General features: G+C 32.0%; 1 protein-coding gene across 3 annotated transcripts; it reads left to right on the top strand.

The window, feature by feature from the left end:
• Positions 1-74: 74 nt before the first annotated feature.
• On the top strand, positions 75-13161 carry LOC111715471 (ufm1-specific protease 2; the record flags this gene model as incomplete). Of its 3 annotated transcripts, none has more annotated exon segments than XM_023490799.1 (20): positions 75-137; positions 925-1001; positions 1168-1233; positions 2015-2091; positions 2252-2324; positions 3385-3501; positions 4133-4219; positions 5119-5228; positions 5919-6051; positions 6699-6782; positions 7263-7351; positions 8392-8482; positions 8827-8931; positions 9741-9815; positions 10303-10416; positions 10920-11000; positions 11541-11646; positions 11703-11741; positions 12207-12617; positions 12959-13161. In XM_023490799.1, coding segments are annotated over 19 exon segments (1709 nt in total), but the record flags the coding sequence as incomplete, so codon positions are not given.
• Between the last annotated feature and the right edge of the window lie 404 nt (positions 13162-13565).

Raw genomic sequence — 13565 nt, 5'->3', positions numbered from 1 at the left:
TAATGCATATTTGTATAAGCATATATATTATATTTATATAAAAAGATATATTCTATGTATATTTATTGTCTCAGGTGATGGAAAGAAGGATCTGGAACTACTCAATGAAATGCTTCCATGTGGAATAGAACCAACCGGTATAAATCATTACAACATTTACCATTTCAAGTCCTGCTCCGGGTCCGCAATAATTTGGCTTCATTAACCCAGATCCGGATTCTCAAACAAAATTTTTTCTTTCTTTTTCTTAGAACCCAAATATCAAGTGTTGTTATAAAATAAAGAATGGACAAAAGATCCAGATCTTATTCAACACTCTAGTTAAACATACGCAAAAACGCGAAAAATGAACAAATATCAAATCTTTATAAAAGAAATCAAGGAAAACTTATGTTGTAAATTGTCATAATGCTTGTTAACAAGAACAAACATAAAATAATTTAGCTTCTATTTATCTATTTTAAGTATATTGTTTGCACAAGCAAATCCTGCATATTTACAACTCTAGCTCATCAAGAATTCTAAAGATTGAATTGTTTTTCTATCTTAAACGTGTCGAATTCTGACAATTTAATTCATGTTCCGTGCAGTGGCCGAATTTAAAGAATTTGAGCGGCGGTTTAAATTTAAGCCACGGTTTGAATATGGTTAGTTCCAATTAAAATTGTATCAAATGTTTCAAGATTAAAGCCGGCGCTTAATTTAAACCGGGTTTTGGCGGATATAAACCGCCGCTCAAATTCTTTAAATTCGGCCACAGGATTAAAAATAATTAATTTTTACGGAGAAAAATAAAAATATTTAGTTTTTCTATGATCACTGATCAGCTGACACTTTTGTTAGTCGTACTTGCCATTCTAAAAATATATAGAAGTTGCGACTACATTTTCTTTGATAGAGTTTGTTCAAAATATATATGTTAAGGGGTATTTGTTTGTACTGAGACTGGTGGAGTAGATGAAGGATTGGAGCTCATTAACCAACTCCCAACTCCACCCAAGGTCATAATTATTGTCTTTAAAGATTGTATTCTTAAAATATTTTTTTCATTAACGTAGTTTGTTTGTAGAAGACTTGACTTGAAAACTTGACAGTTGAAATGTATAAACTTCAAATTTTCGCATTTTATACTGTTTTCCTAAGCTGTTACAAGGTTGAATGTTGCAGGAGGACCAGGTTCCAATGTGTATTCTCAAGCAAGCCGGAACCCTCAAAGCATATCAGTTCATCCAGGTAAATGTGTGTATTGAGATCTGGGGTAGGATCTCTTGTATTGCCTTTCTGAAAGTACCGACCCATGAGTTAAAATTGCATTTGAATATCGTCGAAAGGTCAAATCGAAATTGCGGTTCAGCTCTTTGTTTAACTGATTAAATCATAAAGTTATCTTGTGGATATCGAGATCAGACCTTGTGGATTAGGGCAATTTCTTACAAAGTTAGGTACCAACCTCCATGAATTGATTATATCAGTATTGAGTGCCTAATATTGATTGGTGGATTAATTGATTGATTGATTGATTGAATAAATGATTTTTTGATTGATTGACTGATTAATTAATTAATTATCTGATTTATTGATTGATAGATTGACTGATTGATTAAATTATTGATTGATTGACTGATTGATTTAAATGATTATTTGATTGATGGATTGACTGATTGATTCAATGATAATTTGATTGGTTGATTGATTGACTGATTGATTAAATGATTATTTGATTGATTGACTGACTGATTGATTCAATGATAATTTGATTGGTTGATTGATTGACTGATTGATTAAATGATTTTTTGGTTGGTTGATTGATTGATTAATTGATTGACTTACTGATTGATTTAATGATTATTTGATTGATTGACCGATTGATTAAATGATTCATTGACTGATTGACTGATTAATTAAATGAGTTATTTGATTGATTGATTGATTAAATGATTATTTGATTGACTGATTGATTAAATGATTATTTGATTGATTGACTGATTGATTAAATGATTGATTGATTGATTAGGGTGAGCCTGTTGAAGCTGATCTTGTGGTGATGGGAGAATCTGAGTTTAAAGAGCAGACTGTAACCATCAGAGTGAGGTAAGACTAGGGACCATCTAAGAGAAAAAATTCCAGTTTTATTCATAAAATTAATGTTTTAATTACCATTTTTTAAAAGTTTTTTTCGATAAATTATTCTACGATCACAAAATTGGAAAACTACTGAATGACTTTCATGAGCTGAATTTTCGTTGTTTAGAGGAAAGATGGATTTAACCTGTGGATTAACCAAGCCGGAAATTGCAATTGGATTCAAGCATCTTATTGAGAAGGTATTTATTGATCAAGAGTGTGCTCAATTTTACCTATAGGAGACCAGGTAATAACTACAAACATAAGAGCGAGCATGAACTCTTTCTCTTCGGCTCACCTCTATTTGCACTGATTAAATCTTTTTTATAGACCTGGAGAAAGAGACACAATTTCAGGTTAGAAGGGGGCAACTAACCCATTGTGTTCTGAAAGATAAAACTCATTATTTACAGTTTTTGAGACTTAGGCTAGATTTTAATTAGGCTTTGGCGAGACAGTATATAGGTTTTGGCTAAATATTATACATATATGTTAAATCATAAAACATTTTAACCATAAAACTCAGGTTCTGCATTATAAAACAAAATCAGGTTATTCATTATAAAAATTGGCCTTTAAATAGTTGCATATTAAAAATCTCAATTAATTATTGAATTGAACACGTGATTGATTAGTAAAAAATTGTGCATGTAGAGTTCCGTGTGATTGATCGATTGTTTGTAGAGAATTCCTGGTTGAACACACTGAGTAACGTCTTGTCGCTGAACACCCTGAACACACATTAGTTTATAAAGATCCTCAGATCTTACAAAGAGATTGAGCTGGATGTGTAATTTTTTCTTGAAATATAATGATATTGCCAATTCCAAGAATTTCTTGATCCGGATCCTGGATCCACACTGGAAAAAAATGGATAAGGATCCAGGTCATTTCTAAAAGATTTACTGAATCTTTTTTACAAAAAATAATTTTCAAATTTTGTTCTTTTTTTCGCATATTTTTATCTTAAAACTTGAACTATTCAGAAATGAGGAAATTTTTATAATCTCTATTTTTTGCAAAAGTTCCGATTTTGGTTTCAGGAGTAAAAAAGGTTTTTTTTTGCAGTTTTTGGTTGATATTTTACCCCTTGGATCCGGATTCAGATCCAGGAAACCAAAATCTTACGGATCCGGATCCTAAGCACTGCTTATTCTATTAGAAAAGAAGGGGCCAACTGTATGAATTTTAGCAAGTCTTGCTGTTGATTCAATATTTAGAGGGAGAACTGTCTTTAAATATTTACCTTGTTTTGTTAAGGTTACTTGTCCCTATGGAAGCTATGTCCTGGATGGAGAACAAGTAATTTTTCTGCACAGATTTATAGAGAAGGGACTGGGCACAGGCTGGGCAAACCAGGCTGGTCAACTAACACAGGTAAATCAGGGTGTTACAACTTACAACAGGGTTATCTGTACTTTATTAGGAAATATCGTGACTTTAATAACTGTTTTAATGGGATATTTTAAATATTTTAACATTTCTGGGATGCAGCCCTCGGTCCACAAAAGTCTTATCGAATACATAACCTTACTTGAATTAAGTTCAACCCTCTGTTTTAATTAATATTGTAATTTGAATATTAGTATGCAAGGAGAAAAAATTGAAAAATTTAAGAGGTTGCGTGGTTTAGATAAAGATAGATAGATGTTTAAGATAGAGAAATATCATAATAAATATATGGATACTATCGAGGTTGCATAAATAGACAACGAAGGTGGTGGGGGCGGAGTTTAGAATAGTTAAACTTGAAAACTGAAGAGTAATAATTGATAAAGAAATGTCGATTTGATATAAGGATGTGTTCCTGTTTGTTTTTAACCTTTGTGACAGAAACAATCTCAAGAACTGACGAGGGTCAACCCAGACCGAAATATATTTTCAATAAATGTGGAACTAACATGTACTTTTTTACTCTATAGAGGTTTGGTCCATCACCATCACCGAATTTTAAATCAAGCATAACGTGTTATCTGAAATATAATAATATTAATATTTTAATCATCAGGAAGATGAGGAAGATTGTGAAATTGTTGGACCTGTCGGAGAAGATTCGGTTGTTGATGATTTGTGGCAGTTCACTCAAACTCCAGAGGTATTTATTTTAAAATCATGTTTCATATTTATATATAATATATGTATAGTATATACGGCAAAGCCGATCTGGCCTTAAATTTTTGTGGGACTTTGCACGATCCCAGGATCGATTTATTGATGATCAAAATTACAAAAATTTGTATTTAAAAAGATTTTGATTTTTGTAAAATTTAGAAAATGCTCTACAAAATATTTTAAATCCGCGAATTTTTTTCGTTATCTTTTTATATTTTACAAAGAGAAGATGCTCACTGCTCACAGATAGAACCACAATTAAAAGTTGAATAAGTCTGTCTGTCCGTTTGTATCCAATGAACGTCAAAACAGCTGAACCGATCAGGCCCACATTTTGTGTGGGACCTCGCATGATCCCAGGGAAGGTTTATGGATGATCAAAATTACAAAAATTTGTTTTTAAGTTTTTGATTCTTGTAAAATTTTGAAAATATTATAATTCCATGACCTTTTTCGTTATTGTTTATATTTTTAAAAATAAGTTGCACACAGATAGAGCCACAATTAAAAGTTGAAAAAGAGAATTAGTGCAAAGCGCCCTTGAAAGCCTAGTGTCTATATGTATATATACTTTGCTTGCATGTCCGTTTGTATCCAATAAACGTCAAAACGGCTTAACCGATCGGGCCCAAGGTTTGTGTGAGACCTCACATGACCTTAAAGAAAGTCTTTTGAACTTGGAAGCCTAGAATTACAAAAAGTTGTCTCAAAAAAGTAGAAAAAATTCTATATAAATATTATAATATATATTATATATATTTAAATCTCTACTTATTTTTGTTTTGTTTTATCTATACCTAAGTACATCACCTAACCTTACCTTTCCCTACTTACAATTACATATAATTACCCACTATCACTTATCTACATATATACTTTTAGGAGGACGACGGATTTGGTTCTGGATCTGTAAAAAGAAAGAAGGTTGAGAGAAAGGATAGACTTGAGTTTAATCTACTCTGGAACCTGACCAACCCGGCCTGTACATCCAGGTACACATTACCCATTACCCAGCACCTCAATCTAGAATTTAACCTGAAATACAGCATTGAACATTGAATTCTAGATTAAACCTAGAATACGAAATTGAACCTAGAAAACGACATTAAACTTAGAATGCAACATTGAACCTAGAACACAACATTGAACCTAGAATACAGCATTGAACATAGAATACATCATTGAACATAGAATATAGCATTCAACCTAGAATTACAACATTCAACCTAGAATACAACATTAAACCTAGAATACAGCATTCAAACTAGAATACAACATTCAACCTAGAATACAGCATTAAACCTTGAATACAACATTTAACATAGAATACAAAATTAAACATGAATACAATATTAAAACCTTGAACACAGCATTGAACCTAGAATACAGCATTGAAACTAGAATTCAGCATTGAACCTAGAATTCAACAGTGAACCTAGAATACAACAGTGAACCTAGAATACAACATTGAACCTAGAGTTCAACATTGAACCTAGAATTCAACATTGAACCTAGAATTCACCATTGCACCTAGAATTCAACATTGAACCTAGAATTCAACATTGAACCTAGAATACAAAATTCAATCTAGAATTCAAGATTTTACCCTAGAATACAAGATTTAACCTAGAATTCATCATTGAAACTAGAATATCTCTATCTATTAATCTCTACTAATCTAGGACTATTGGTTGTGCCCCTATTATCCACTATGAGAAGAAGGAAGCTAAGACTATCTCTGTCCCAGTGTGTATAGATGCTTTAGGTTTAGTTCCAGCAAATTCTAAATCTAAAGATCTTATGGATGTTCTCAAGGTTACTTTTATCTCTTTTTCTGGATTTAGGTTCTGATTCGGATTTGGATTGGATTGGATTGGATTGGATTGGATTGGATTGGATTGGATTGGATTGGATTGGATTGGATTGGATTGATTAATTATTTAATTGGTTGACTGACTGATTGACTGATTGACTCATTAATGGATTGATTTGAAATGAAAAATTCGAGATGAGCATTATTTTAGTGTTTGTTTTGTCCAGTGCTTAGAATCCGGATCAATTGGATCCGCAACATTTTGGCTTCCTGAATCCGAATCGTAAAAATATGCGGATCCACTGATTCGGTTCTAAAATATCATCCAGAATCAGAGAAAAAAATAAAAATTTTCTCTTAAAACTATTTAAACTGATGAAAAGAGAGATTATTAAAAATTTCTTTGTTTTTGAAATTTTCATTAAGTTTAAAAAGCCGGGAAAAAGAAGAAAAACAATTTGAAAATTCTTTTGTTGAAATATCTTTAAAGCTTAAAGTTATGTTCTTGACCTTGATCCGTATTCCGTATTCATTTTTTTTTTGGGGTGGATCCAGGATCCGCATCCGCATCAAAATAAAATGGATCCTAAGCACTGGTTTTGTCATGTAAAAGATCTACATTTTATGTTTTAATATTTTGTTTCTAAAGGGGTGTGTTGCACGTCAAATAGGAGATATTGCTGCATCTGTTCTATCAGAATATTCAGTTCAGAAGAGAGTTTCTACTCCTCAGGTCAGTTTTATATTAGAATATTTAGTTCAGAAAATAGTTTCTACTCCTCAGGTTAGGTTTTTATCTGAATATTCAGTTCAGAAGATAGTTTCTACTCCTCAGGTTAGGTTTCTATCTGAATATTCAGTTCAGAAGATATGTTCTACTCCTCAGCTTAGGTTTCTATCTGAATATTCAGTTAAGAAGATAGTTTCTACTCCTCAGGTTAGGTTTTTATCTGAATATTCAGTTCAGAAGATAGTTTCTACTCCTCAGCTTAGGGTTCTATCTGAATATTCAGTTCAGAAGATAGATTCTACTCCTCAGCTTAGGTTTCTATCTTAATATTCAGTTCAGAAGATAGTTTCTACTCCTCAGCTTAGGTTTCTATCTGAATATTCAGTTAAGAAGATAGCTTCGACTCCTCAGGTTAGGTTTTTATCTGAATATTCAGTTCAGAAGATAGGTTCTACTCCTCAGATGAAAAAAAATAATGTTCAGGTGTTCCATTTTAAGCCTGATGGTTTACCACACTTCATTACCATCATCTACCCAACTGCTGCTAATAATACAATATTCGAGGATTACAGGTTGTTAGTTTGGGACTTACTAGATTGGATTATTGATTTTATTTCATATGATCGATTTGATTAAATCAAGTCGACTTTTTGTTGACATATTGATATTAGCACAGAATTTCTTGAAAAATCACTTACCCGGTTCCTTCATCTTAAAAATCTTTTTTATCCTACATATAAAGATTGAATTTGGTTGGGGGGTTGAATGATTGATTGATAGATAGATTGATGTATGTATTGATTTGTGCTCATTTTTACCTATAGGAGACCAGGTAATAACTTTTATATATCAACAGGACTCGTGCCAGCCTAGCATGAGAATTACGTTGAGAGATTTGTGAGAAGTCAGGATATTACTTAAGCTCATTTTAGATATTTGCAATTTTTCACCTGGTTTTTTGCACGGATATGAGCCCGGAACTATTTAGAGGAATCACAACAATCACAATTATCTATATATATTTTATAAACCATCCGTAGGAATAAAATTTTCAACGTTGTGTAAGGAACATTCAACGTTTATTAGCCTTAAGTATTTATTACGGATGATTTATAGACCTGGAGAAAGAAACACAATTTCAGGTTAAAAGGGGGCAACTAACCCATTGTGTTCTGAAAGATAAAACTCATTATTTTCAAAGTTTTGAGGCTTAGGCTTTTTTAAAAACAATATATAGGTTTTGGCTAATATCATATATATGAGTTAAATTATAAAACATTTTAACCATAAAACTCAGGTTCTGCATTATAAAATAAAATCAGGTTATTCATTATAAAAATTGGCCTTTAAATAGTTATATATTAAAAATCTCAATTAATTATATAGAGTTGAAGACGTGATTAAATGTAGAAAATTGTGCATGTAGAGTTCCGTGTGATTGATCGATTGTTTGTAGAGAATTCCTGGTTGAACACACTGAGTAACGTCTTGTCGCTGAACACCCTGAACACACATTAGTTTATAAGGATCCTCAGATCTTACATGATTGATTAACTGTTTGATTAATTATTTAAAATTTTAATACATAGAAAATAATGTAAATATTTGCTAGGAAATCGATTCATGCCAGCTTTATGCTCCCTATGGATCGGCCTGTTTTTAGGAAAGCTAATGCCTGGCAGTGGCCTGATCCTAGTAGTAAGGTAATTAACTTGCAATATTATTTTTATCCTTTTTATTAATTATTCAATTTAATGAGGGATAATGACTACTGAACGCTGCGGCTGCGTTAAAGATCTGATAATTTTTAGATATCTTTTTGAAGAACTCTAAATGAAGTTCATTAGAAATATACCATTATAAATCATCTCCCCTAAACATGCATTTCCGTTTCTTTCCTATAAAAGTATATGATTTTAACTCAAAACCAAAGAAAATTATAACTCGAAGAAAATTCAAACCTGAAGAAAAATGATGTGCGAGGAAAAATTTAAATCGATTGCTTTGATATTCATGATGCATGTACTAGAGTGTACTGTATTTCTAGGATAAGTTGATGAATGTACACAGTACAATTCTTGAGAAGCATGGTGTACAGGGAGGACAGGTTGCAACAGTACAGGGGGTGTACACGTATTACCATTATATGCAGGTATGTTGTTTCACTCATAATTTTTTTGTCATGGCTTGAAAGGTATTGTTAAAGGGATTTCTGGGGTGTATATTATTCAGATAATTGGAGGAAAAAATAACAAAAATAAGTAATTTTCTTCAATTCAGCGAAAAATCCCTAATATTTTTTTGACGCTCCACCAAATAAATGATTTTCTAAAAGGTAAGCTAAGATAAGATAAGATAAAGTTTATTGCTAAAATACATGTATCTGTATACAGAACGAGTTTACAATTACAAATTGAAGATTATATAAACAGTATAAGTATAAAGCAATTGGGTGGAAAATAGCTCTTGGCTGTTTTGATTATTTTTTCCAAATAATCGGTAGGCAAATGATTTTTTAGGCAAATATACATCCCTGAAGGAATTTCAAGCGACTTGTCAGTAGAAGTGCCATAAACGATTAAAAACAGCATGTTATGTGTGAATTTATTATTTTTTTAGTTTTTAAGCTGTTTCAAGGGGTACTGTTGTGAATGTCTATGACGTAAATGAAATAATATCTTATAATCCTTACACCACAGATCCAAAATAATTCTTGAATTTAGCACTTTACACATGAAATGTAATCCACAAGACACCCTAATATGGACTTCCCAGACCGCCGCAAGGTGGGGGTAGCACCGTCCCACCACCTGTTCCAATGCCGGACCTCTAACCCCCCACTAGCTTTCCCCAACGTAAGGCTCTTACAAGGGCTGACCAACAACCGCAGTGAGTGGCTGGTGAGTTGAACACACCGGTCGCTACAATAAAAAAAGAATAATTTTAAAAATGTATTTTTAGGATGAGTTTGATGATGATGGATGGGGTTGTGCATACAGATCACTTCAGACACTCATATCTTGGTTCAAACATCAGGTGCTGAAGAATTCTTTTAATTATCTCCGTTCTATAAAGATACTATTTATAAAGTTATTATTAAATTAGAATTTTTATATTTGAAAATATCTTTTGAGAAAAATAAATCACTTATTGGGAACAAGCAATAAGGTTGCAGTATGTGCCCCCGGCCCCAGTTTCCATTTTGTTTCACAAAGTTTAAATATTCGGAAAATATACCCCAAGAAGTTAGAATTGTGACTCATTAATTCTTTTCAAGAGTTTTCCAAATAAACCATTTATCTGATTTTACCGTTCAGTGATTTTATGTAGAGTGAATTTACACTTTACATTACAAATGCTTGCTTCATTTTTAATTATCAATAATATATTTTCAGAGAAATATTTCGACATGAAAAGTAAACTTTAAGTAAAACTTACAGCATTCAAATATCTAAGAAAGTGTCCAGTGAATCCAGCAGCCCTGCCATTTAACATCATAGTTATAATTTTGTTTATATCCTAGGGTTACACTGATACCCGGATCCCAACCCATCGTGAGATCCAGAAATGTCTGGTTGACATAGGAGACAAGGAAGCCAAGTTCATCGGATCTAAGCAATGGATCGGTAGCACTGAGGTACAGAATAAATTTAGTTTTTTTTTCTCCTTAAAATATGACTTACTTTTGTATTTTAATACTATTTCAGATGGTTAAATTTTTTTCTTTTGAAATCGTTTCCCCCCCAAATGTAGCAATTATTATTTTACGGGGGGTTAAAGTAATTATTAACAAAATACATACCTCCCGAGTCCAAAACTTAATATCAAATAGTCGCAACTTGAATTCAAAGTTTCATCTAAAATGCCTCGTGTGACCTAAATTTAACCGTCAAAGCTATAGCTATAATATTTAAATCCCTGAAATCAATTTTATCAATCATGATTCTACGGATAATTTAGCGGCACTAATCAATCTGGTTTAATCTTGAATTCATTACTTTACAAAACTTTTATGTTTTATCTTTAAACTCTCACATTCTTAAGTTTTGAACTAGGGATTTTTTTAATTGACCTTAAAGAATTTCCATGGTTTTTACCATTGATAATTTTAATTGTTGATAAAATAATACATGTCTTCAGGTTGGATTTGTTCTTGAAACTTCGTGTAGTATTCAATCCAGATTCATCTCTGTATCCTCAGGGGCAGAACTAGCTTCCAGGGTAACCACTAATCTTTTTTTTCATGGCTGATCTTAACTATTAATGTATGGCTGATACAAAAAGTCCAGGACATGATCCTTTTTTTGTGTTTTTAATAGTGCATTTTCGAGGTTTTGACGTGGTCGAGATGTTTTGGTAAAAAATTAGTGATGTTATGTAAAGCAAAGTGACGTTGAAAATGAAAACTTTCTTTTTTTAAGTGATTTAGTAAGTGCGGGATATTATTTTTTTTGCGGGTCAAGTATCTAATGGTTAATCAAGGGATATTTTACGTGGGCAAGACATGTTTTACCTCTAAATTGTCCCGAGCGATGATAAGTTAGGCAAAGTGACATAAAACATAAAATAAATTCAGATTAAAATATTTGCATCTAGATTGTTCAGAAAAGTTGTGTTCGGATTTAATGATTAGTTAAATAAGTTCAGACAAAAAAAATATAAAAGTTAAATATCAAATTAACAATTTATTTGCATTTCAAGACTTGGTCTATTTATTCTTCTTGGATTAAAAAAAAGTTTATCAAATCTTTGTTTCTTCAGACACGTGACCTGATTGCCCATTTTGAGAGCGAGGGATCCCCCGTGATGATCGGTGGTGGAGTTTACGCACACACTATCCTAGGCGTGGCATGGGACGAGAAAACAGGTTGATTAAATATTTTAAAAGTTTCTTTATTTTTATTTTATATTTTTTATATTTAGACAATTGTTCATGGCTCATACTGGATCCACATTATACAGGTACATTCAAACTACACACAGAATATATTGAAAAAAATTTCTATAAGTTTAAGACACTGAAAACGTATTTCAAGTGACCCTCAGTTTAAAAAAATATTGGCATGTCCAATTTACAACGGTACCCTTTAAACTAAAAATTAAGTATTTTAAATTCTGCTTTTTCTTTAACAGTGATTTGCTCCTTTATGCTTTAGAAACAATTAACGGAATTCATTGCTAAACAAATAGAGGTTTGAATGACACCGTTGGGAAGTCTATCTGTAAAGAGAGAGTCTACCAAAACAAAGAATCATTCTCTGATTTTAAATTATAAAAATTCATTTTTTGCTTAATACGTAACTTGTGATGTTTTGTAGTTTCCAAAACGAATCAATCTTATTCGCATCACGGTCGGTCTCTTTTTCATAAAAAATATCTTCTTTTACTTTCAGTATTTTACATAATAAATCTAAATATATTATTTAGGATCGGACGATCTGAAGACTATATTGGCAAAGGGTTGGTGTGGATGGAAGGGTGCAAAGTTCTGGAATCAAACTGCTTTCTACAACATGTGCTTACCGCAGAGACCAAAGAATGTTATCTGAAGCTAACAGCGAGACTCCTCAACCTGTTGATATAACTGAAGACACTATTGACTATATAGTATATAGAGCAAGTTTTGGTCTCAAAATGAAATATCTTCCGACAAACACACATCCGTAATGTGATGTTGTTAAAAATGTGATGCATTTCATACACTTGTGCAACTTTGAAATACTTTACTTTATACATGCTGCTTTTTTTACGTTGCTAAAACTAGTTCGCCCTTTAAACTTCCAGTCTGGATCTGTGTTAATAGAGCTGAGAACCATTCCTGTCTTATCAAATTGAACTGTATTCACTACTTTCAGGGTGGCCAAAATGTACGGATTGTACGGATTGTACGGATTGATTTTTTTTTTACCCTAAAATTGTACGGATTGTACGGATTGCACGGATTGTACGGATTTGTTTTCAAATTGTACGGATTGTACGGATTTTATCCTGGAAAATACACCGTTTTTTTAAATTTTCACTCATTTCAGCAAATTTTTCATGAAATGATTGTTTTTCGAAAATTGTACGGATTGTACGGATTTCTTCTGAAAATGTACGGATTTTTGTACGGATTGGTTCAAAAAAGTTTTGGCCACCCTGTACTTTTGAAGAAATTAAATCGATATTTTTTTATTTAGAATTGGAATTCGGGAAAATTTATGTTATAGCTGCATTTCTTTGTTAAAATTTTTATAAATCTTTATTTATTAAGATAAATAGTTTTATGCTGTATTAAAATGTGATGAAACGGTAACACTTTATTTTGTTTAATGTTATAATTTGGTGAAGGTTGTTTATTTTGTAAGAGACATTTATTTTTAAATAAAAAACCCGACATTTTTCTGTTTTAGATTGATAATGATGTTAAAATGCTTGGGTTTATACTTGATGTTAGACTTTAGACTATTGGTTTGTTCCAGTACTCAAGAATGCTGTACATTTTTTCTATCCTGTTAGCAAAAAGTTAGCAGGAATAGGGATGGTTGTATTCCCTAGCTTTCAGAGACGCAACTAGCCTCCCCCCCTGAAGATTTGATATGAAGAATACAATTAATAATATTATAAGAAATTGAATAAAGATAACTATTTCGCCCGCCTGACCCCCCCCCCCAAAAAAAAAAAAATTTCACCCCATCATGATCATGAATGTGGGGAACTTTTTAAATTTTGCCAATTAAGAAAAAAATAACTGCATTTTTCTTCGGCGCTTTGCGAAACATTTTGAATAGAATTTCCTGCTTTTAT

Source organism: Eurytemora carolleeae, unplaced genomic scaffold, assembly GCF_000591075.1.
Source record: "Eurytemora carolleeae unplaced genomic scaffold, Eaff_2.0 scaffold1793, whole genome shotgun sequence".
Classification (NCBI taxonomy): Eukaryota; Metazoa; Arthropoda; class Copepoda; order Calanoida; family Temoridae; genus Eurytemora; species Eurytemora carolleeae.
Note: the sequence above shows the minus strand (reverse complement) of the source record. Positions and strands in the feature narration are given on the sequence as shown.